The sequence below is a fragment of the Hylobates moloch genome, unplaced genomic scaffold (assembly GCF_009828535.3).
Source record: "Hylobates moloch isolate HMO894 unplaced genomic scaffold, HMol_V3 SCAFFOLD_8, whole genome shotgun sequence".
NCBI classification, from domain to species: domain Eukaryota; kingdom Metazoa; phylum Chordata; class Mammalia; order Primates; family Hylobatidae; genus Hylobates; species Hylobates moloch.
Window position 1 is genome coordinate 31,556,462 of NW_026652283.1, and position 26,728 is coordinate 31,583,189.

General features: G+C 39.2%; 1 protein-coding gene across 12 annotated transcripts in view; it reads right to left on the reverse strand.

Annotated features, from left to right (window-relative positions):
* The window catches only part of BICD1 (BICD cargo adaptor 1), a 283,466-nt gene that overhangs the window by 167,192 nt on the left and 89,546 nt on the right, over positions 1-26,728 (reverse strand). For 11 of the 12 annotated variants that reach the window (XM_032159976.2, XM_032159972.2, XM_032159971.2 and 8 more), the window contains exon 2: positions 775-987. In XM_032159976.2, the coding sequence (XP_032015867.1) occupies positions 775-987 (213 nt within the window). Of the gene's footprint in view, positions 1-774; positions 988-17,639; positions 18,164-26,728 lie in introns of those variants that run through there. The other variant, XM_058442958.1, reaches the window with a different exon arrangement.

Sequence of the window (26,728 nt, forward strand, 5' to 3'; positions counted from 1 at the left end):
CTGCGTCTCTTCCATAGCTTTCATATCAAAACACGGAGTGAATGACTGAACATAGCTTCCAAAAATGTTCTTACAGGGGTTTGATGGATGAAGCTACTTTTGGCTATCTCTGTTTCCGACATCCCCCCTCCACTAAAGGATGACTCTGCCAGTTTGAAAATGACACGGCAGGTGGCGCTGCCTGGGAAAAGCTAATAAGGAATAGTGAGTTTGGTGGATGCTCAACACTCACAGAGCAAGAGAGACTCCCTGACCTAATTCATACCAGCCATAATTTGCTGCCTTCTCTATAACCAGAAAAATCGTTTGGGGATCTGCATCACCAGACTCAAAGACTTCTTAGGACACTCGCCTAGGCTGTCATTCCCTGTGAGCAGTGTCCTGAGCCAACACCACTGTCAGCTGGAATTGGGGCTGATACAGAGCATTACAGCCAACCGTTCTTCTCCACATTGTATTAAACCAGGTAGTGCAAGGAGGAAGTGCTAAGGTCACTGTATTTTTAAAATACCTTTGCAGAAACAGTAAGGCCAATTCCCAAGTCTGCAATACATACAAAACTTAATTCTCAAGAAACAATAAAAGAGAGAAAAGCTCATCTCAGAACAAGCTAGCTATCATTTCACTAAAAAATAAAAGTTGCTAGCTCAGTATTATTAGTTTCGTGCTCAATACAGCTCCTCTGATTAAAGCAAAAGTGTTATTCCTCTCTGCTGTGGAGAGAACTTTATTTCTCCCTCTCACATATCTCTCATAGGGAATTTGTTTATTTACCTCCTTCAGATCCTGCACGACCGCACTGAGCCTCTCATTTTCTGCCTGTACGTTAGTGACCACAGCCCGGCTCTGCTTCAGCTCGTTCTGCAACTCCAGGATCTTCCCCAGATAGTAAGCCTCCTTCGATGCCGACTCCTGCAGAAGTGTTTCCTCCCGAGTCTCTCCATCTTCAGCAACCTTCCGGTGGATGGAGAAGGACTGCCCAAATGCCTGCAGAGTATGTGGGAAGAAAAGGAGTGCACAATGAAATGCAGCATAGCCCTCTTTTAAGACTTGGGAAAATGTTTTCTTCTGCTTATATGTGTAAGAAAAGCTACTCTGCAAGACCCCCGAAATATAACAGTCTAGCAGTTCTCACTGATGCTTGAAATAATTCAATTCACTTAATAAGGAAAAATAAAATTTTAAAATATCTTGCGAAAAAAGATGTAATGCATTAGAGAAAACTTGAAAAACATTGTTACTTGCTTTATGTTTTTTTTTTTTTTTTTTTTTTTTTTTTGAGACGGAGTCTCGCTCTGTCGCCCAGGCTGGAGTGCAGTGGCGCAATCTCGGCTCACTGCAAGCTCCGCCTCCCGGGTTCACGCCATTCTCCTGCCTCAGCCTCCCGAGTAGCTGGGACTACAGGCGCCCGCCACCACGCACGGCTAATTTTTTGTATTTTTAGTGGAGACGGGGTTTCACCATGTTAGCAAGGATGGTCTCGATCTCCTGACCTTGTGATCCGCCCACCTCGGCCTCCCGAAGTGCTGGGATTACAGGCATAAGCCACTGCGCCTGGCATATGTTCTCATTTTTTTAGACAACTCTTATCAAGAAATAGTTCAGTGTTAATAAGCCCATCAAAATTCATGTCACCTTCATTTTTAAAAAAATCCCACAAATATTTTACAAAAAAGAAAACAATCATTTAATGTACTTTCTAATACATTGGCAGTAAGGACAGACCAATTATAAACAGTATCCTTAAGAGTTAAAATTACCAAACAGCATTTAAATTGCCCAGTACCACGAAAAAAAGACACTGAATATCATCTCTGTATAAGAAAACATATATGTGTCTGTTTATTTGTGCAAAAAGAAATACAGGAGAAAAAGTAGAAACTAAACTGGTTACTTACAGGGTGGGTGGGAAGAATGGGAGACTGAAATGTGACAGAAGACATGAGGTAGAATGACACTTTTCTGAAATGCCTTTTCACACAGTTCTTTTTTCTTTTTGAGACGGAGTCTAGCTTGCCACCCAGGATAGAATGCGGTGGTATGATCTCGGCTCACTGCAACCTCCGCCTCCTGGGTTCAAGCAGTTCTCCTACTTCAGCCTCCCATGTAGCTGGGATTACAGACACCTACCACCACGCCCAGCTAATTTTTGTCCTTTTAGTAGAGAAGGGGTTTCACCATGTTGGCCAGGCTGGTCTCAAACTCCTGACCTCAAGTGATCCAACCGCCTCGGCCTCCCAAAGTGCTGGGATTACAGGCATGAGCCACCGTGCCCGGCCCCTTTTCGCAGAGTTCTGACTCTAAGAACTATCGTCATGTTTCACATCCCCCAAATAAAGAATAATTAAAACCAACCTCTCAGCGTTGGGGGAACCTAAAATGGAACAGAAACAGTAGCGAAAGAACCTAGCTGTATTACAAGCGAAAAACAACAGCCACCACGAAAGAGGTAAGAAAGAAAATATCTAACCTAATTTTGGAAACCAGTACTTTTATTATATACCTTAAGACTAAAGACAAAAAGGACTGTACCCGGATGCTATATAGTCTTGTTGGTAAACTTGTTTCTCATAGAGATTATGGGAATCACAGTTCTGAAACTTCTTTACATATATACTAGGGTTGAGCAAATAAGTAAATATATTGTAGATAATGAATGCCAGGTTTCTAACTGTTGGAGAAAAAGCCACGAGTAAGGAAAAAGAGATATCTAAAAGGAAACTAGTGGTATTGAGTTGTAAGTGGAAGTATCAATAAGTACATAAACTTATTGTTTTTAATAGGTAGATATTCATAGGTATATGGATACGGAGAGAGAGGGAGAGAGAAACATGTTCACATATGTGTATATACAGACACATTATTTCCTAGCACTGTAAGCTGAGAGGGCCTAGAAGCAATGATATACCAGTAGCAATGAGCATATCCAGCACCCAGATTTTGTTTCTAAATACCAGTCTCCAGTAGAAAGAACTAGGGTCTTTGGAGAAGTTACTGATTCTAGGGCTGGAGCAAAAAACTAATCTTGTGATGCCAGAGTTACAAAATGCATTTAAAAGATGATGGGGATATGTCAAAAGGAGACAGGAGCCTGTCTGAAGGGGATTCCAATGGCCAAATCTGAGATATTTTGAGAACAAAATTATAGTAACTAATTATATATCCACATTAACATAATAAATGAATAAATGGCAGAAGAAAGAACAGCTCTTCCTTACAGTAGAATTATAATAATACAGAAGGAATGATGGAAATAAAATATATCATCATTTAGCAAACACTAATAATTGTTACAGGTAAGAATCATCAATAGAATCTAAAATTAATGGGCAAAAGTATGATGAGAAACAGGATGTTTGCAGAGTCTTAAAGCATCTCCCCCCAAAGTACTTATTAATTCTAATGGGAAAAACAGTAACTTTGCAGTGGAGAAACCTGGTAGACACCACATTATCTAAGTGACCAAAACTTAGATCAACAGCAATGAGACATACTGACATCACGTACCCTCTCATATAATACACTGGGGGCCATTTGCGGTGGCTCACGTCTGTAATCCCAGCTCTTTGGGAGACAGAGGTGGGAGACAGATCATCTGAGGTCAGGAGTTCGAGACCAGCCTGGCCAACATGGCAAAACCCTGTCTCTACTAAAAATACAAAAATTAGCCAGGCGTGGTGGTGTGTGCCTGTGCACCCAGCTACACAGCAGGCTGAGGCAGGAGAAACACTTGAACCTGAGAGACGGAGGTTGCAGTGAGCTGAGATTGTGCCACTGCACTCCAGCCAGGGCAACAGAGGGACACTCCTCCAAAACAAAAACAAAAACAAACACAAAAGCAACAACAACAAAAAAACACTAGGAAGGGCACAACATAACTTCAATGGTATTGTTGTCAAAAATGCATAAGCTAATTCTTACCCTAAGAAAACATCAGACAAACGCAAACTGGGGACATTGTACAAAATCACTGGTCAGGACTCTTCAAAGGTAGCAAGTCGTGAAAATTACAGAAAGACTCCTCCGGACTAGATGAGACCAACAAGACGTGACAATTAAGTGTTGTATGGGATTCTGGATTGGATCCTGGACTTTAAAAAGGACACTAGTAGGACAATCAGCAAACTGAAATAAGTTATTTAGGTTAGTTTGTGATGCTATTGTATCAACGTCAATTTCTGTTTCCTTCACTGTACTATGATTAAGATGGTAACATTTGGGGAAGCTGTATCAAGGGTACATGAAAATCAGTGTAGTATTTTGGGGCAACGTTTTTCTAAGTCTAAAGTTATTTCAAACAAAAAGTTAAAAAATAAATAAATGTAGTCTCTGCCTTAAAAGAGTTGATAGATTTGGTGAAACACTGGCACACAGAGTTATGTAAGAACATAAGGACATGAACACCAAGGAGATACTATATTCAATGAGAAGTACGGTGGCTTTCTGGCATAACTTGTGATTTTATTACATTTTGAAATTTAAATTGTCATAGTAGGCTGGACATGGTGGCTCACGCCTGTAATCCCAGCACGTTGGGAGGCCAAGGTGGTGGATCACTTGAGGTCAGGCATTCGAAACCAGCTTGGCCAACATGGCAAAACCCCGTCTCTGTTAAAATACAAAGATTAGCTGGGCGTGCTTGTGCATGCCTGTAATCCCAGCTACTTGGGTGGCTGAGGCAAGAGAATCACTTGAATCTGGGAGATGGAGGTTGCAGTGAGCCACGATCATGCCACTGCACTCCAGCCTGGGCAACAGAGCGAGACTCTGTCTCAAAAATAAAATAAAATAAAATGTCACAGCATATTGCTTCTGGACTATGCTATCATCTATGAAAAGATTAGGCTGGAATTAACCTGTGAAACTTAGTTTCACATTTGTAATAAACTTTAAGGCAGAAAAGGTATGTGTTAATCATTGTAAGAAACAACTTATAAAAAACAAGCTGGTACTCCTCCCTAAATTACACTCACAGAAACAGAAATTAAAACAAAAACAAAAACAAAAAAACATTGAAAACCCATGTCTTAGTTAAACTACCTTAGAATCTTGATACGGATCAAAATCAAAAGATGGTCCCTAAGCATCAATGAGACAGAAATACTCCAGTATCGATGTCCATCTGTACCTACACAGTAAAATATTCCTGGTGCCTGGCTTGTTCAGTCTCTCGACAGAAATTCTTAATTGAGTAGTCAGATTTCCAGATGTGGTGATAAGCACAGGTACTCATGAATAGATGAGAAATTGTCTTTGCAGATGATGTTGACTCTGCTCCTGCATCAGTAATGATCAGATTCTGTGAGGTCAATTCTCAATTCAGTATCCATTAAAAGGCCTCTGGAGGGGAAGGTTCTGACAGCCTCTCTCCCTCTCCCCACGGTGGCCTGCTGAGTCTTCAACAGATCATCATCCTGCGAAGGACCCCTCACTATACAGTCAAGTATTAGTACAATTTAAAATTAGCATGAACTGTGTGTCAAGAACCCCAGCTGGCTTTTTTTTTTTTCCCACAACTGTTTCCCCATTTCTATGTACAGGAAACTGGAAATGTCTGTCACGGGGCCCTTTTCTTCACTCTGCCTGAGTAAAAGCAATACTTTGGCCGTTCTGTGGCTCTTGTGTTTTTCGCAGCACACAGGCAATGCTCTCTTGGCAGCTAAAACAACCCCTAAAGTCTTAAGAGCAAGTGAATTTATTGTTCTACCCTTGATTTAAAGTTTTCAAAAATTGTACTCTGGATCTAGCACCAAAGGAGATAAACATTTCAGATATAGACCCAGAACAGATTTTCAAAAAAGAATCAAGAATTGAAATTGCAAACATCCAAATGTTGATAAATCCTCCATTCATATTTATTCCAGTTCAGAAACCTTAACTGAACATATGGGTTTCCAAAATTAGCCATGATATTTATGAAGAACTTGACCCTTCACTGGACCTGATTTGAAAAACAATGGAAGTGTATGAGGTTATCCAAGGACACTAACCATGTTTTTTACTTGAAATAGCAAAATAACACCAATCCTGCCCAAGCTAGAGGTGCTGCTTTTAAGAAAGGGAGGGTGAAGGAGAAAACACTCCTATTTTAATCTAAGTCCTAATTGTCAGCAACTAGAACTGGGCATGACACCCGACTGACATCTATCATCTGGCTACTTGTTAAAGTTGATTTACCAGACTTGTCTGGCTCCACCAGGTACCTCCTTCCTCCATCACCTCCCGACTGATCTCCTGACAAAAGCCAGACCCAACAGAAAGGAAACAACGTTTTTCAAGGTTACTGAAGCTGCATCTTTGGCTGAAATCACAAAACTAGCTTCAATCTGTATTTATAGGAGATGTAGGGTAGTTGTGCTTCTAGTTATATTTTGTTCAGATTGCAAATTTCTTTTAGGTACTGCAATCATTTCATGGGTAATTTTTGTTTAAAATAAGTTGAAGTAAACTGACATTTTTCTATATACTTTTAGAATGTATTATGATTTCTTGTCATGTCTGTAGCTATAATTGCACAATATCACTTTTAGTATATTCCATTGCATGGAGCAAATTTGCTTTAAATTAGATGTGACTGTAAGTCCAGTTAGCTATGTAATAAGTACTTTGTTTTCTCCTTCTACTTACATGACTTCTTAATGCAAAGAAAACTGATACTTTGTGTTCATATTCACGATGATATGTTAACTGATAAACAGAAATTTCATACCCATTATTCTTCATAATATAAAAGATAAAAGAAATAAAAGTTTGACTAGTATATTTAATATCACTTTATCTTTAAAATGTTCTCTTTGGTCACAGAATTTTCATTCTTTCATCTTAAAAACTGTGGCACAACGTGTACTAGGTCACCCAAGGACATTAGACAAGATACTTTTGATTTGAAACTGCAAAATAATACTAAAATTCATTCATTCATTTGTTGTTCATTCACTCAGCAAGTATTTACAAAGCACCGTACTATGTCAGGCACTGCTTTAGGCACTGAGAATTCAGCTATGTTCTGGGAAAACAAACAACTCTGTGATCTAGATCACGTATTATAGTGGAGCATAAACAAATCAATAGGTGCATGGCACGGCATAGTGTGGAAAAAGTTCTAAGAAGAAAATGGAAGGCAAGATAAGAGCACAGGCTAGCAGTGCCCAATGGAACTTTCTGCGATGATGTATCTGTGTTGTCCAATATGGTAACTATTAGCCACACGTGGCTACTGAGCTTTTGAAATGTGGCTGGTATGACCAAAGTGCTGAATTTTTTATTTTATGTCATTTAATTAATTTTAATTGTCACATATGGCTAGGGACTACTATGTTGGACAGGGATAGACGGCAACCCAGATGCGTTCAGTGGGAACCTCATATAGAAAGGGCAGTCAGGGAAGAGGTGACCTTTGGGCAGAGACTGGAACAAAGTGAGGGAGTGACCTGGAACCTGGCCTTCCCCCCAGAGAAGAAAGCTTAGATGTCAGCGTTGCTAAGCAAGAATTACAGCACTGCCATGACGCCTCTTTAAAGACAATCGCTGGCAGTTCTTTACAGTCTCTTCTAAAGTATTTTAAGATCTGAGTGCTCCAGAGGATATTCAGACATAATTTAACTTGTAGGAAGAAAAGGGTTGGCTAGTGGCCTGACATGGTACCCTATCCTCCCCAATGAACTAGTTTACTTTATTTGAACATATAACAATAATTATCTGACCAATTACCTTTCTGTTGCCTCAGCTGCCAGGAAATTCAGCATTAAATGCTCAACAGCAATAACGAAAATACCTTAAGGTTTTGGTATAATTCTCTCTGTTTTCTCTACATTGTTCTGCATTTTTTTGTGTTTATCCCATTGTATTGGTTTCTTCTACTTCAAATATTTTTGGAGTAGAAAGCATATGAGTTATAATCACATCAAATGGTTAAGATGATGCTTAAGTACTGTTTTAAATGAAGACTTTATAAAAATCTTTATTAAGGCATGGAATTTGACAGTTTAAGAGATATGAAAGCTCTTCTAATGATTCATCCTTATTCCACTGAAAAACACTGAACCCAGACTGGGCGCGGTGGCTCATGTCTGTAATCCCAGCAGTTTGGGAGGCTGAGGTGGGTGGATCACCTAAGGTCCACCTGGCCAACATAGAGAAACTCCATCTCTATTAAAAATACAAAAATTAGCCGGATGTGATGGCGGGTGCTTGTAATCCCAGCTACTCTGAAGGCTAAGGCAGGAGAATCGCTTGAACCCAGGAGGCAGAGGTTGCAGTGAGCCGAGATTGCACCACCGCACTGCAGCCTGGGCAGCAAAGTGAGATAGTGTCTCAAAAAAAAAAGAAAGAAAACACTGAGCCCAAATGATCTGATGAAGCACAAAAAATAGGAAGAACCTAGCTAAACGTGTTAGAACTGACTGAAAAGTGTCTCTCAAACTACTGCTACATATTCCAGCAGCAAAGAGTCTTGGAGAGTAGATTCAATTAGAAAAGCAGAGCTCACAGGACCCCAGGCAACCCAGAAGTACCCACCAGGAGAAATCACTTTCCGTGATGCATATGGCTCAAAAGTTAATAGGAGACATGAGGCCTCCCTGACAGACTCAAAGCCTGACCCTTGAAAGGGCAGATGTACTCACAAAAGGCCAAAAGAGGTTAAGAGTGTGGGGCTCCTGAGCTGGACCAACTCTGCCACTTACTGTGTGACATTGGGCAAATTACATAACATTCTGTGACTCCATTTTGTCATCCGTAAAATGGGGATAATAATAGCTTCTTTCTCATACTGCCACGAGGCTTAAAAGAGAGAATCTGTGTATCACTTGGAACAGACCTTGATACAAATATAGTAAGTACTCAATGACTGTTGGCTATTATTAGCAGAAAGACGACGTGCTTTGGAATCAAATCCATTGGGGTTTAATGCAAATGCATCTGGGTTTAAATCTGCCTCCTCTGAAATCTTTGGCAAGGTTTTTAAGTTCTATGTTTCAGTTACCTCATGTGTAAAATCAGAATGATAACATCTACCTTAAAGGTAAGAACAGCCTAGTCCTAAAAGGCAAGGATATCAGATAAGAGATATAAAATTCATACCAAAATGCCTTGGACACAGTAAATGCTTATTAAATATCAATACCAATCCTCTTCTCTTCTGACCTTGGAAAGTCTCAGATTGAACACTGGCAAGCTGTTGCTTCCTCTGGTGTAAAGGTTTTCCTTGGACTTATCCAAGACTCAGGTGGCCGTTCACCTCATAATGAGAGCAGCAACCTACTCATTTGTGAAACACCAAACCTCCTGCTAGGAAAGGAGTCCTGATGAATCTTTTTTCCTATTAAGTCATTAAAAATGTACAAAGACAAACACAGAGAAATTTCTCGAGGCATAGGCTCTTATGGTTTATATTAGCAAAGGATGCAGCCTTTTTTTTCTCTTAATGGGGATTTTCAATTCTTTCTTAACTTCTTCAGTTTTTCTAGCTTTTAACCTAACTCCACCCAATCATAAATTCCATCCATTTGGGAAACACAGAATATCTAATTACCAATTTTTGATTCTCATTTTGTATTCTGAAAACAATTTTTCAATAATCATAAAAACAAAAGACATGCATTTTAAATGAGATTTTTTTAAAAAAGAAATCTATCACATATTCTTAACTGATTTAATCATCACATTACATGCCTACCGAGTATCATTCAAATAAATAGCATATCATATTTTCTATACTTCTTAACTAAATATTCTATGATAACCTGGTGTAATACCCCAGGTTTTTCTAAGATAATACTCAATAGCCTATTATTTAGATATATATTTACTTAAAGCCTGGATTTTTTTCTAACCCTGATGGTTTGTAATTGGTACCTCTATATGCTTAATAAACTCCCTTGTCAACTGTTCAAAGAGATTTTTTTGTATTTTGTGGTTACATATTGAATATACACAAAAAAATTATGACAAAATATAAGCACAAAATGTAACATTAAAATGAATTCCTATAGTTTAAGAAAGGGACCAAGACCCATTAGCCTCAAAGGCTTCTGTCTGTCCTTCCTTGGTCCTATCTCTCTCATTGTACCTTTGGCCACTCCCCCAAGTAAACACTATCCTGCATTTTGTATCACCATTTTCTTTATAGTTTACCATATATGTATGTTTCTGTAAATAAAATGCTGTTTAATATTGTAGTAAAATACTGTTTGTAAAATTCACATGATGAAATCCTTCTATATGCACTCTTTTGCAATTTGCTTTTGGAACTCAACTTTAAATTCCGTTTATTCATTCTAATTAATGTAGCTGCAGCTGCACTAATGTAGTAGATAAACTGCAGCTGCATTAATGTAGCTTTCATTGTTATAGTCTACTGGATATATACTTCATATTAATAATCCATTCTCCTGACAGTAGATGATTGGATTGTTTCCAGTCTTTTGCTTATAAACAATGTAGCTGTGAACACTCTTGGGCATTTAACTTAGGCTAGTACTTTTCAAAATACATTTGCTGAAGGAAGAGTTTTCTTTCTTTCTTTCTTTCTTTTGAGATGGAGTCTTGCTCTGTCTCCCAGGCTGGAGTGCAGTGGCGTGATCTCGGCTCACTGCAACCTCCACCTCCCAGGTTCAAGTGATTCTCCTACCTCAGCCTCCTGAGTAGCTGAGATTACAGGCATGCGCCATCACACCCAGCTAATTTTTGTATTTCTCGTGGATATGGGGTTTCACCTTGTTGACCAGGCTGGCCTTGAACTCCTGACATCAGGTGATCAGCCCGCCTTAGCCTCCCAAAGTGCTGGGATTACAGGCGTGAGCCGCTGCTCCCGGCCTGGGAGAGTTTTATTTCTAATCCATGTGGGCTAATGCTTTTTATTTGTGAAATACAATAAAAATAAATTACTATGTGCATATTCCTACCAAGCGATCCAACCATTCCACTCCTAGGTATTTATTTATCCAAGACAAATGAAAGCATGTGATCACATAAAGATTTACACACAAATGTTCATAGCAGCCAAAATGCAAACATTTCAAATATCCATCAATTGGTGAATAAAAAAACAAGTTGTGGCATATCCATACAACGGAGTACTAATCGGCAATAAAAAGGAGTAAACTACTGACATATCCAACAACATGGCTGAATGGCAAAACATTATGCTAAGTAAAAGAAGCCAGACAAAGGCAAGAGTACATTCAGTAAAATTCCATTTACATGAAATGCTAGATAATGCAAACTAATCTATAGTGACAATAGGCAGATGAGTGGTTACACTGGGGAGGGGACAGGAGTGGAGGATCATGAAGGGATGTGGAGGGCCAAATGGGAGAGATTACACAGGGGCGAGAAAGTATTTCAGAGAGTGATGGATATGTTCATTATCTTGGTTGTGTTGATGATTTCGCAAGTATGTACATATGTCGAAATTGACATATAATATATTGCACATATTTAAAGAGTGCAAATTGATCAATTATACATCAACAAAGCTGTAAAGTCATACATATTAGAAAAATACGAGAAAAAAGCACAAAATACAAGCCTCAATTTTTCCATTATAAAATTTGACATAAAATTATATTTCAGTAAATTTAATCAGAAGACAAAAGATTACAAAAACTGTACCATTATTCACTGAAAGTATGATTCATATAAACTTGCTGCAGATCTGTAGGAAATAATTTGCAAACCAGCACTGGCCCCCAGGTACAATTTGAGTAGCATTATCCTAAGTCACACGCGCAAGAGTTTCTCAAGCAGTGGCTCTCAACCTTATGAACCCATTAGAATCACTTGGGGAGCTTTTTAAAAACAAAGACATAGAGATTCCATCTCCACTCTGAGTTAACTAATTTGGGAAAGAGATTCTCAAATATTCTTGGTTCAAGGGACACTACTAAGTGGCTCAATTTTTTCAGGTTTCTAGGCACCCCTAGAACAAATTCCTAACAATTCCATTTAAGTAGTTAGGTCCAAAACAGTTAACAAGTCTTTTTGTCCTAACAATGCGGTAGCTGTTTGAAAAATCTGTACGAAAATACCAAAGAAAAAAGTTTTATTTCATTCTTCTGCTTTTTGTTAACAGCAACCACTTCCAGCTTCGCACAATAGAAAGGGATGATGCGTGGGGTAGCATTGAGACTGAAATGAACTGTCTTGAGCTAGTAATTCACACTGTGTTCAACAGATGCCAAGTATCACTGTGTTCCCCTTGAACATTTAAGATATCCCATCGTCTTCTGTGAGTTTGCTGTGCTTCCCCAGGGCATCGTGGCATACCATTTGAGAATCACAGGGCTGGGGTAAGGGCCAGGTGTAAGTATTTCTGACATGCTCATTTCGGGATGCTAATATTTTATGCCAGGCTTGAGAAGCATTGCTGTGGAGTGTGGGCAGTGTTATAGATTACACACAGCTTCAACTCTTCCTGACAAGACTGCAGAGTTCTCCAAAGTGGCTGTACTAATTCAACTGCCACCAGCAGTGTCCAAGGATTCCTGTTTGTGACTCTACATCGTTATGGTTGTTTTTTAAGACTTAAAAATTTTGGCCGCCCCTGAGAGTGTGAAACAGTATCACCTGGTGCTTCTCATTTGCATTTCCCTGATTACTAATGAAGTTAAGTAGTTTCACATTTTTATTGACCAGTCACATTTTCACTTTTTTTTTTTTTTTTTTTTTTTTTGACAGGGTTTCCTCTGTTGCCCAGGCTAGAGTGCAGTGGCACGATCCCAGCTCATTGCAACCTCCACCTCCCAGGCTCAGGCAATCCTCCCACCTCAGCCTCCCAAGTAGCTGGGACCACAGATGTCTGCCACCACACCCAGCTCATTTATGTATTTTTTGTAGAGATGGGGTTTCACCATGTTGCCCAGGCTGGCCTCAAACTCCTGGGCTCACGCAATCCACCTGTCTAGGCCTCCCAAAATGTTGGGATTACAGGTGTGAGCCACCACGCCCAACTTCACCTTTCCACTTCTGTGTAATTTCTATTCAAGGCTTTTGTTCATTTTTCTCCACAGTACCTTTTTCCTTTATTAATTTATCAGTTACATGTATGGCAAGTATCTTCCTCGAGTATTTATGGGTTGTTTCTTAACTCATTTTACAGTGCTTTTGATGAAGAGAAGTCCCACATTCTAAAAGACAAGTTTCTGTTTCCTAATTATTTGTTAGTTACATGTTATTGTGCCAGACCCCTATTGAGTTGCATAGGGATAGCACCAGGTTCGAGAGGCCGAGGAAGAGGCCGAGAGCTGGCGAATGAGATACGGGGCTTCTCGAGGGGACTTACATACGCAGCGGTCCAGTGGTGGCAGGCTGGATGGACGAACCACTACCACTTCTAAAACGTATGCAGTTTATATAGCATTTTTACTTAGCTCCCCTCCTGCAACCTTCACCTGGCAACCCTCCTTTAATCCAAAATGGGCCGGGGGTTCAGATGTTCCTCACAGACAGGGAATCGATCTCCGGGTTGGCCACTCCCAGGTTCCTCAGCTCGGAACTCCCAACACATTCTTCTTAGACCACAGGGTCATTCTCAGGGTAGGCCTCAGGTGTGCCTGCCACACATACGTATGGCACATATTTCCTCCCAGTGTGTGGGTTTTCTCTCCTACTCTTTTAGCGATGTCTTTTGATGAAGTAATTTCCTTGATTTTAAGATGGCTCAGTGACCAAACCTTTGCCTTATAGCTAACACTATTTGTAAATCCTTCCCTCCTCCAAGGTCGTAAAGCTATTCTCCTATACTATTTCCAAAAGTTTCAAAGTTTTGCCTTTTATAATTTAAGTCCCTTAATCTCCCTGAAATTGATTTTTGTGTATGAAATGAAGTACAGATCCATTTCAATTATTTTCTGAATGAATAATCAATTTCCCATGCACCATTTAATGTATTACCCCTCCTATCCCACTGATGTTGAGTGCCAACTTAGCCATAAATCACACTGACATGAGTGTTTCTGTTTCTACGCTATCTTATAATGTCCCACTAATGGTCATAAGATATCTAAGTAGGAGCCAGTTCCCCTGAGAAAAAAGGGGTACCTGACATCATCCAAATCTTATTCATTAAGTTATTTTAACTTTGGGCCTGGTGCGGTGGCTCACACCTGTAATCCCAGCATCTGGGGAGGGTGAGGTGGGCAGATCTCTTGAGCCCAGGAGTTCAAGACCAGCCTGGGCAACATGGCGAGACCCCGGCTCTACAAAAAATGCAAAAATTAGCCAGGCATGGTGGTGCACACCTGTAGTTCCAGCTACTTGGGAGGCTGAGATGGGAGGACTGCTTGAGCCTGGAAGGTCGAGGCTGCAGTGAGCCAGGATCACACCACTGTACCCAAGCCTGGGCAACACAGGAAGACCCTGCCTCCAAAATAATAATAAATAAACAATAAACTTTGAAATATCTGAATCATAACTGGACATCATTACTAAGGTATCCTAATGGCAATCTATAAATGAAAACAATGTTACTTTGTATAAAAGAAGCAAATACATATTGACGAAGTGTAGTCAGGAATATATAAAACCTAGAGTTTTTTTCCTATAAGTAATATATATAATTGTTAAAGAAAATATAGATAATACCAAAAAGCAGAAAAAAAATTACCCCTTGGATTACCTTTTCTCACCTACCCCTATAATTTGGGCAAGTTCAGGACCTCCAGATTTTTTCCCACAATTGCCTACTGGGCCCCTTGAAGTCCTGAACACTTGTTCTTACTCACCAGGTTTTGGGTCTCAAACTAGGATCTGATCTTCTTTCCTGGTGAACCTGGCTCAACTAAACAGACGCCATCTGCCAAGGCTGGCAGCTGCCCATGCTTCCTCTCTCTAAGTCCTCCCCAGGTTCCTAGTTTTTCTTTTTGTTGGCACAGTGATAAATGTCAGGAAATTTTGGGTTCAAAAATGGTGGGCAACCACTGTTCCATAAGTATTATATATGATCAGTGTTATTTCTGGTGGTTTACATCAGCTTCTTCTGGCTGTGTTAAAAGCTAGTCTCTCATTACTAAAGCCACCAACCAAATGCAGAGACTTTAAGAATCAGCATACAGAAAGTATATGTGCTCAGCAAGCAAGCTAAGAGGAGATTGCTTGCTTAGCAGAATATGTCTATTCAGAAGTAAAACTTAAAGGCACACATTTTCTGACTATTATAACCAGAAATAAATTCTCCAGATTTTCCATAGATTGTATTTTTTTTAAAACAAATACGTATAAAATATAGGTAAACTATTTTTTCTGGGTCTTGGCCAATGAATGTCTTTATCATTAAAATGTAAATTTTTATTTAAACTTTTTTCCTGGGTCTTGGCCAATGAGTATCTTTATCATTAAAATGTAAATAAAAGGAAGAAAACTTAAATCATCATAAGTTATATTCTGGGTCCTCAAGTTTGAAAGTAATTTCACATTTCACATTACATTTCCCAATTAAAAATGAAACCTATCCCCAGGAGGAAAAAATAATTCCCCCCTAATTTTCCCTGCTCCCCCTTTCTTTCTTTCCACCATCCTCCTTCCCTCCAGTATTTATTGAGTGCCTATGCATTTAGGTGCCAAATCACTGGAATACCAAGGCTTCATTACATTGTATGAAGAAGTCTAGTGGTTTCATTTAAATGCCAGTTTTGTATAAAAGCACGTCTATCCTTTTAAAGGACAACTTGTTAAGACATTGATTTGATTCAGCTCAAAAAAATTAACTGAAATCAGCTGAGGCATTGTGACCACACTACAATCCTCCTAGATAAGAGTATCTCAGAGGAAATTATTCTAGCTGGAAGCTCAGAGAAGGAAAGCCTTGTTTCAGAAGAAAGAACCATAGAAAGGAGATTTTCTTTCAGGAAAAAAGTTATTTCATACTATTTCAGAAGAAAAATTACAGTAGGCTCTTTTGAAAGCCAAGATGAAAGTAATGAGGGACAATTCCTGATCTTGCAGTATTGATATGGAGTTACCAACATGACCTCGACTTTCTTAAAATTCAGTTGTGACTAGGATACAGGAAACAGATCAAGAGGCTTTTAGTATTAAGCAAAGAAAAATGTTTCTTGGACATATTATTTCCTTTGTTCTGTATTTGGACACTTATATTCTTATTGGTTAACAAAGTGAATCAACCGTATATTTTGAATGTGCCTTCTGGTCCTCATGTAAAGTAATGTGATCTTTCACTTGAAGTTTAGAAAACTGCCTCAGTCTGAAAATCATTATTTATAATAACATTATTCCCTATGTTGCATATAAGGTTCAGTACAATCATTATGTACACTAACAACACTATTCCCTGTGGTTGCATATAAGGTTCATAACCTCTCAGCTTCTAAGTAGCACCGCTGCTATTCAAAGCCTGGTGGCCCTGAATCTGTCCACCAAATATACCATACTATCTACTGCAGAATTGCAGCAAGACACCAGAAACGATGAGCTTGTTAAGAAACATTCATAAAATAATATGAAACCTTTGCTCTGAACTTAGAGAAATAAAACATAAAAGTTTAAGGAGAGGGAGCCATGAGCTTGTTTAGGCTCAACTAGAGCAAAACCATCATCCAGTTATCTCTGCCCTGGTCGGCTACAGTGGAAGGGACTGTGAGCTGCCTACACAATATCCACTCTTCCCACTTCCTGACTTAAAAATGTGTTATTTGGAGTGATAACGTCCTCAGCCTAAAGCTTTCCCAACCTCCTTGGTTTCTGGAGGTGTTCAAGGAAGTGTAAGCAGAAGTTAAGTGGATGGAAGCCAGGGAAGCCCTTTAAAGCAAACTGATTCAGCTGAGAGATAGGTACTTTCGCCATTATACTTTCTTCCATCTTGGAACGTGGACATAACAGCTGGAGCACCAGTGTGGCAGGCCAGCTCTCACTAACGCAGGCCTCCATAACAACTGTTTCAGTACTGACTGAGTGGTTAAGTTAAATATTAAAAGCCAAAAAAGCCACTGCCCTTATACAATGGCTGGAATGTAACAAAAGCCCACCAAGAGTTTTGCCTAGGCCTTTCCTGGGCCTTAAAGCATAACAAAATAACAAAGGAATTCTTAACAGGACCCATTTAGTATTAAACGAGTTTTATTGTGGGTCTGAAGAAACTCCCCAGACCTCCACAAACAAGTTTATTGGAGGTCTGAAGGAACTCCCCAAACCTCTGTGATTTAGCAGGAGACACGATAAGGGTAATCACCGTGGCACCTGGACCCACTTAGATTAAGTAAATTTACTGAGGCTCCAGAGGAAGGTCTTCAGGACTCAGACCTTAGTTATAGATTAAAAGAAGTTAATCACTTATGTCTTTAAATGAATGCACACTTACACGTAGACATATAGCTTAGAAGGTATATAAGCTCTGGAAAACTGTAATTTTGAGTTGGTCTGGTGATAATTTCCAGGACTTCCCCCTATAATCAGTTGCAGAAATAAAAACTCTCTCCCTCCCCAGTTCATCTGCATCTTGTTATTGGGCCACGAGAAATAGCAGCCCAACCCTCAGTTTGGTCTGGGAACACCAAGAGCATCTTGTGGTCATGAGGAGACATTTGGCATATAAGCCAGCACCAAGGATGGGAGAAAACAATGTGAGAAGGAACCTGGGCCCCCTGTTGTCAGGTAACATGGGGTAACTTAAAATGGTGCTGTACCTTAAGATGGGGCCTGTTCCGGGTTCTTCTCCCCTCCTTGACCGGGCACTGTCTGAACCCGCTGAAGGAGGGCCAATCAGAAAGAAGCATCTCCCGCCTTCCCTTGGGCCCACCCCTAGCCCAATCCACATAGGCCCAAGGGATATAAAACCCAGCACACCAGCAGCCCTCTCCCTCTCCTCTTCCTTCTCCTTGCGTGGTGCCACTCGATACCTCCAATAAAGATCTCTTGACTGCGATCGGTGTAGTTTGGTCTCCGCCCGGCCCCTTTCACCTGTGACCATGGAGTTGCCATACAAGCCCTGAGCTACTTACCTCTGAACTTCTTTCATGCTTAAGCAACTCTTATTTGAGTTTTCTATAAAAGGTGATTGAATCCTAATCCTAAGTGATGTCTTATATAATTTTTCAACTCTAATTATCCTCAATATTTTTTCGCCAGAAATTTACAAAAGCTATTAATAAGTTGTATTCTCAGTCGTAACTTATTTTCTGCCTCGTATTTATGCCTCTCTGCAACTCATCCCCCAACAGCCTCAAATTCATGTCTTTATCTCTCTCAGTTCTACCCAAGACCATAGTAATGCTGACTTCTGGGTTTCACAGCATATACTATTAACAGGGGAAAATGGAATATTAAAGGTAGAAATGAGCAGTAAATGCAAAAGTTGACAGCTTGGACTGGGATGTCAAAGGGAAAAAAGGTCATGGAAAATTAAAAGTTAAGAACTCTGTCTAGAATCACAACAGGTCCAGTAATTGCTGAAACCAGGGCTTAAATCTAATGACTCTTTTGTGATGTCAGTCTCAGGAAATGACTGATAGTGGATAGTGAACTGGCAAGAAGGATGTGGAAGGAGCTTCAGGTTGAGGATGATAGGTTTAGAAACACCCTTGACGGCAGGAGGAGAGAGGTGGACAGATCTTGTGTACAAACAGCCAGAAGCCATAAGAGCGGAGGACCATTTTAAGAAGCCCAAAAAACTAACGAGGAGGTGGTAAATAAAATAGGTAGGCTTGGAAGCGCCTCTCAACCACCAGATTGAAAAAAAAAAGAGTGGGGGTAGGGGAAGCAGATTAACAAGCAAGAACACTCAGCTACAAAGCAGGATATTCATACAGGCCTGTCAAACTGTACAATAGCTGCTTTTTATCGCCAACTAATGCAACATTCATCCCTGACCCTGACCTTAACTCTGACCATGGAGGACTTTCAGGTTCTTCATTATTTTTGCCAATATTTTTGGAATATATACATATATATATACACATATTATTCCCATAATCATCCCCTCATAAGATTTACTAAGAAGTCTGTGCCGTAAAAACTTTAAGGGTATTTGGTGCTCTCCCCCAAATCATTCAGTATAATTTTTTTTTTTCTTTTTTCAGACGGAGTTTTGCTCTTGATGCCCAGGCTGGAGTGCAATGGCACGATCTCAGCCCACCGCAACCTCTGCCTCCCAGGTTCAAGCGATTCTCCTGCCTCAGCCTCCCGAGTAGCTGGGATTGATTACAGGCATGCGCCACCACACCCGGCTAATTTTGTATTTTTAGTAGAGACGAGGTTTCTCCATGTTGGTCAGGCTGGTCTCGAACTCCCCACTTCAGGTGATCCGCCCACCTTGGCCTCCCAAAATGTTGGGATTACAGGCATGAGCCACGGTGCCTGGCAATTTTTTTTTTTTAATATATGCATGCTTGATACTCAAAGCTTTGTGCTGGAGAGTCACTCACAGCTTGTTGATAAAGGTGAAGGTTAGCAAAGTTCACAATATATAAAACTCGGGCATACTGGGACTATAAATCCTAACTCTTGCCGGGGGAAGCCCCCTTTCTGTCTTACTTATTGCTGATCTGTATCATATCATCATAAAAACCTCCTAGCTAGTTTATAATAAGTTATCTTCAGTTGTGCAGACCTCAGAAATGTAATCTATTTCTTGTAGAATACAGTGATAGCCTTAAGCTATACATATTAATTGGTTGTCAAGGAAACTGTTTTCCCTCCTTTATATGAAGCATCCCTGGTAAAGAGCCAAAATTACTTTGTCAGTTACTTCCTCCACTTTATCACTAAGAAAATATTAAGACTTTTGGTTTCCTTCTTTGGGCCTGATTATAATAAATTGATAATCATAAGCAGATTATTTTCTTCAAACAATATGAATTTATCTTCCACAGGCCCAAATATTTCCACCCCAACTCATAACCCTGCCAATGCTTTTAGCTTCTAGGTAGAATAAGAATTGAAATTCAAGATGTAGACATTTAAAATATAAGTAAAATCTTGAGGCCAGGCGCAGTGGCTTAAGCCTGTAATCCCAGCACTTTGGGAGGCCAAGGTGGGCAGATCACCTGAGGTCAGGAGTTCGAGACCAGCCTGGCCAACATGGTGAAACCCCGTCTCTACCAAAAATACAAAAATCAGTTGGGCATGGTGAAGCATGCCTGTAATCCCAGCTACTCCAGAGGCTGAGGCATAAGAATCTCTTGAACCTGGGAAGCAGAGGTTGTAGTGAGCTGAGATCGTGCCACTGCATTCTAGCCTGAGACTCTGTCTCAAAAAACAAAAAAGTAAAATCTTGAAAAGGAAAGGATGCTTTGCTTTGAATGACTGATGGCTTTTCCCAAGATGAGTAAGTGTGGCTTGTAAATGTCTTTTGTAAAATTTTAAAGTACTTATTTAACAAAGAAAAGTTGTACGTATTCAAGGGGTACAACATGATGATTTGATATACATACACAGTGTGTACTGACTACCACAATCAAATTAACTAACATATCCATCACCACCCAGAGTTATCATCTGTGTGTGGTTGCAGTGATGACACTTAAAATCTATCTTCTTATCTAATTTCAAGTAAACACAGTATTGTAAACTATATTCACCATGTTGAACATTAGATCCACTGAACTTATTCATCTTAAAACTAAAATTCTGTATACTTTGACTAATATCTCCCCTAATCCCTCACCTCCCAGCCCCTGGCAACCACCATTCTACTCTGTTACTAAGAGTCCAACTTTTTAGATTCCACATACAAGTAAGACAAAACAGTATTTGTCTTGCTGTGTTTGGCTTATTTTACTTACCATCACGTCCTCCAGGTTCATTCCTGTTTTTGCAAATGGCAGGATTTCCTTCTTTATGGCTAAATAATATTCCATTGTGTATACACACCACATTTTCTTTATTCATTCATTGGCTGACAGACACTTAGGTCGTTCCCCCATCTTGGCTATTGTGAATAGTGCTGCTATGAACATGGGGTGCAGATGTCTCTTCAAGACACAGATTTTATTTCATCCCAGAAGTGGGATGGCTGGATCATATGGTAGCTCTATTTTTAACTTTTTGAAGAACCTCCATACTGTTTTTTGATAATTCCTGTACCAATTGATATTTCCACCAACAATATACAAAGATTCTCTTTTCTCCACATCCTCACCGACACTTATTATCTCTTGTCATTTTGATAAAGCCATTATAACAGGTGCAAGGTGATATCTCATGGTGGTTTTGACTTGCATTTCTCTCATGATTAGTAATCTTGGGCAACTTTTCACATGTCTGTCAGCCATTTGTATGTCTTCTTTGGAAAAATGTCCATTCAAGTCCTTTGTCCATTTTTTTAATTAGGCTTTATGTTTTCTTGCTAATGAGTTATGTGAAATCCTTTATGTGAATTCCTCATATATTTTGATATTAACTCCTTATCAAACATATGGCTTACAAATATTTTGTCCCATTCTTTAGGCTGTCTTTTAATTTTGTTGATTGTTTCCTTTGTTGTACAGAAGTCTTTTTAGTTTAACATAGTCCCATTTCATTATTTTTGCATTTGTTGCCTGTGCTTTTGTTGTCATTTCCAAAAAAATCATTGCCAAGACCAAGGTCGAGCTTTTCGCTGATGTTTTCTTCCAAGAGTTTTATGATTTCAGATCTCACATTTGATTAAGTCTTTAATTCACTTGAAGTTAATTGTTGTATATGCTGTAAATCAAGGGTCCAATTTCAATCTTTTGCATATAGATATCCAGTTTTTCCAACACTATTTATTGAAGAGATGATCTTTTCCCCATTGTGTATTCTTGGCACCCTTGTCAAAGATTAGATGACCATATGTGTTTGGGTTTATTTCTAGTCTTTCTATTCTGTTCCAGTGGCCCTAGTGGCCGTTTTTAGGCCAGTTCCATACTGTTTTAATTACTAGAGCTTTGTAATGTAGTTTAAAACCAGGAAGTAGTTTGAAACCAGGAAGTGGTTCCTCCAGCTTTGTCCTTCTTTCTCAAGATTGCTTTGGTTACTTGGGGTCTTTTGCGATTCCATACAAATATTAGGATTGTTTTTCTGATATCTGTGAAAAATGCCATTAAAATTTTGATAGGCATTGCATTGAATCTGTATATTGCTTTCAGTAGTATGGACATTTTAGCAATATTAATTATTCCACTCTTTGAACAGAGAGGATACCTTTCCATTTATTTCTGTCTTCAATTTTTTTTTTTTTTTTTTTTTTTTTTTTTGGTCTCACTCTCACACAGGCTGCAGTGCAGTGGCACAATCGTGACTTACTGCAGCCTCAAACTCCTGGAATCAGGCAATCCTTCCGCCCAGCCTTCAATTTCTTTCATTAATATTTTACAGTTTTCAATGTACAGATCTTTCACCTCCTTGGTATTCCTAAGTTTTTTATTTTATTTCATTTTATTTATTTTATTTTATTTTATTTTTTGAGATGGAGTTTTGCTCTTGTTGCCCAGGTGGGAGTGCAATGGCATGATCTCGGCTCACCGCAACCTCCACCTCCCGGTTCAAGCGATTCTCCTACCTCAGCCTCCCGAGTAGCTGGGATTACAGGCATGCGCCACCATGCCCGGCTAATTTTTTGGATTTTTAGTAGAGATGGGGTTTCTCCATGTTGGTCAGGCTGGTCTCAAAATCCCAACCTCATGTGATCCACCCCCCTTCGGCCTCCCAAAGTGTTGGGATTACAGGCATGAGCCACCGTGCCTGGCCTATTTTATTCTTTTTGATGCTATTGTAAATAGGATTGTTTTCTTAATTTCTGGTTAGTCGTCAGTATACAGAAATGCAACTAATACTTGTATGTTAATTTTGTATCCTGCAACTTTACTGAATTCATTTATTAGTTCTAACTGTGGAATCTTTAGGGTTCTTTGATATATAAGATCATGACATCTGCAAACAGAGACTATTTAGCTTCTCCCTAATTTGGATGTCTTTTGTTTCTTTTTCTTGCATAATTGCTCTAGCTAGGACTTCTAGTACTATGTATAACAGAATTGGTGAGTGTGGGCATCCTTCTCTTGTTCTTGGTTTTAAAGGAAAAGCTTTTACCTTTTCACCATTGAGTAGGATGTTAGTTGTGAGTTTGTCATATATGGCCTTTATTATGTTGAGGTATATTCTTTCTGTATCTGATTTGTTAATAGTTTTTAATCATGAAAGGATGTTGAATTTTGTCAAATAATTTTCTGCAACTATTGAGATGATCATATGATTTTTATCCCTCATCCTGTTGTGGTATATCACATTTACTAATCTGCATATATTTGAACCATCCTTGCATCTCAGAGATACATTTCATTGATTATGGTGTATGATGTTTTTAGTGTGCTGTTGAATTAGGTTCACCGGTATTTTGTTGAGAACTTTTGCATCTATGTTCATCAGTGATACTGATCTGGAATTTTCTTGTAGTGTACTTATCTGGCTTTGGTATGAGGGTGTTGCTGGCCTCATAAAATGAATTTGGAAGTGTTCCTTCCTCTCGAATTTCTTGGAAGAATTTGAGAAGGATTGGTGTTAATTCTTATTTAAATGCATAGTAGAACTCACCAAAGAAGCCATCTAGTTTGGGGTTTTTCTTTGCTGGAGGTTTTTGATTACTGATGTAATCTCCTTACTTATTTGGTCATTTATATTTTCTAGTTTTTTATGATTCAATCTTTGTAGGTTGTATGTTTCTAGGAATTGATCCATTTCTTCCAGGTTATCCCATTTCTAGGCATATAATTATTCATAGTAGTCTCTTATGATGCTATTTATTTGGTATTAGCTGTAATACAGGTATACCTCTGAGACATTGCAGGTCCAGTTCCAAACCACCACAACAGAACAAACACCACAATCAAACAAGTCATATCTATTTTTTGGTTTCCCAGTGCATATGAAAGCTATGTTGACACTATATTGTAGTCTAGTATGTGTGCAATACCATTATGTCTAAAAGAACAATGCACATACCTTAAAAATACTTTATTGCTAAAAAATGATAATGATCATCTAAGTCTTCAGTGAGTCACAATCTTTTTTGCTGGTAGGAGGTCTTGTCTCATTCCTGATGCCTGCTGACTGATCAGGTTGGTGGTTGTTGAAGGTTGGGGTGGCTGTGGCAATTTCTTAAAATAAGACAAGTTTAATGCATGGATCGACTGTTCCTTTCGGGAAAGATTTCTCTGTAGTAGGCAATACTGTCTGGCAGCATTTTACCCACAGTAGAACTTTTTTCAAAATTGGAGTCAATCCTCTCAAATTCTACCACTGGTTATCAACTAAGTTTGTGAAATATTCTGCATCTTTTATTGTCACTTCAACAATGTCCACAGCATCGTCACCAGGAGTAGATTCCATCTTTAAGAAAGATGTTCATCCCTAAGAAACAAGTACTCATTCATTCACATTTTATCCTCAGATTGCAGCAATTCAGTCACATCTTCAGGCTTCACTTCTAATTCTAGCTCTCTTGCTGTTTCCACCACATCTGCAGTTCCTTCCTCCACTGAAGTCTTGAACCCCTCAAAATCATCCACCTTTACCAATAATCTTAGCTAGATCTTCTGGATAACTTGCTGCAGCCCCTACATCAGCATTTGCTGCTTATTTGCAATTTTATGTAATGGAAATGGCTTCTTTCCTTAAATCTCATGAACCAGTCTCTGTTAGTATCAAACTCTGCTTCCATAGCACTGCCTCTCTCAGTCTTCATAGAACTGAAGAAAGACCTTGCTCCGGATTAAGCTTTGGCTTAACAGAATGTTGTGGTTGGTTTGATCTTCTATCCAGAAGACTGAAGCTTTCTGTATATCAGTAATAGGCTGTCTTGCTTTATTTATTTATTTGTTTGTTTGTTTATTTATTTATTTAACAGAGTCTCACTCTGTCACCCAGGCTGGAGTGCAATGGCACAATCTTAGCTCACTGCAACCTCCGCCTCCTGGGTTCAAGCAATTCTCCCGCCTCAGCCTCCCAAGTAGCTGGGACTAGAGGCACGTGCCACCATGCCTGGCTACTTTTTTTTTTTTTTGGTATTTTTAGTAGAAACAGGGTTTCACCATGTTAGCCAGGATGGTCTCGATCTCCTGACCTCGTGATCTGCCCGCCTCGGCCTCCCAAAGTGCTGGGATTACAGGTGTGAGCCACCGCGCCCGGCCTGCTTTATCTTTTGTGTGTTCACTGGAACAGCACTTTTAATTTCCTTCAAGAACGTTTCTTGGCCTTCACAACTTGACTGTTTGACACCATAGGCCTATCTGGGCTTTCGATATGCCTTCTTCACTAAGCTTAATCATTTCTACATTTTGATTTAAAGTGAGAGATGTTTAACTCTTCCTTTCACTTGAACAATTAGAGGCCATTATAGGGTTATTAATTGGTTTAATCTCAATACCGTTGTGTCTCAGGGAATAGGGAGGCCCAATGAGAGGGAAAGGCCAGTCAGAGCAGTAGCATAGCCCACACTGTAGTAGTCAGAGCCCACATGATATCTATTGATTAAATTCACCTTCTTACGTGGGGACAGTCTGTGATGCCCCAAAGCAATTACTATTGTAACATCAAAGATCACTGATCACAATCAGCATTGTGATATCATAATATCATAATATATAATATACAATATATAACACATATTGTGTATAACATATAATATTAGATATTATATATACATATTATATACATAATAATGAAAAACTTTGAAATATTGTGTGAATTACCAAAACGGGACACAGAGACACAGAGTGAGCACATGCTGGAAAAATGTTGCCAACAGACTTGCTCCATGCAGGGTTGCCACAAACCTTCAATTTGTAAAAAATGCAGTGTCTGCAAAGTACAGTAAAGTAAAGTGCAATAAACCAAGGTATGCCTGTATCTCTTCTTTCATTTATAATTTCATTTATTTGAGTTCTCTCTTTTTTTCTTGGTAAAGCTAGATAAAGGTTTGTCAATTTTGTTTCTCTTCAAAAAACAAATCTCAGTTTTGTTGATCTTTTCTACTGTCTCCTTAGCCTCTTTTTGCTCCAATCTTTGTCTCCTTCCTTCTGCTGACTTTGGGCTTGGTTTGTTCTTCTTTTTCTAGTTCCTCAGGGTGTGAAATTAGGTTATTTAAGATCTTTCTTCTGAATGTAGGCCTTTATCCCTCTAAAATTCCCTCTTAGAATTGCTTTTGCTGCATCCTGTAACTTTTGGTATGTTGTGGATTCATTTTCATTTGCCTCAAGATACTTCCTCATCTCTCTTTTGATTTCTTCTTCAACCAAGTAGTTGTTCAGGAGTGTGTGCTTAATGTCTACATATGTCAATTTTTCATAATTCCTGTTATTAATTTCTAATGTTATTATGATCAGAAAAAGTACTGGAGATGATTCCAATCTTCTTAAATTTGTTAAGTCTTGTTTTGTGGCCCAACATATAATCTAGCCCTTGTGAATGTTCCAGGTGTCCTTGAGAAGAACGTGTATTCTGCTGCTATTGGATGAGATGCTCTGTGTCTGTCTATTAGGGCCACTTGGTCTATGTTATTCAGGCCACTGTTTCCTCATTGATTTTCTGTCTGGATAATCTACCCACTGTTGAAAGGGGTACTGAGGCATCCTGCTATTGTTATATTGCTGTCTGTTTTTTCCCTTCAGCTCTGTTAATATGTGCCTTATGTATTTAGATGCTTCAATGTTGGGTGCACATATATTTACAATTGTTTTATCCTCTTGATGAACTGACCTCTTTACCATTATATAGTGATCGTCTTTGTCTTCTGTGACAGATTTTGACTGAAAGTCTA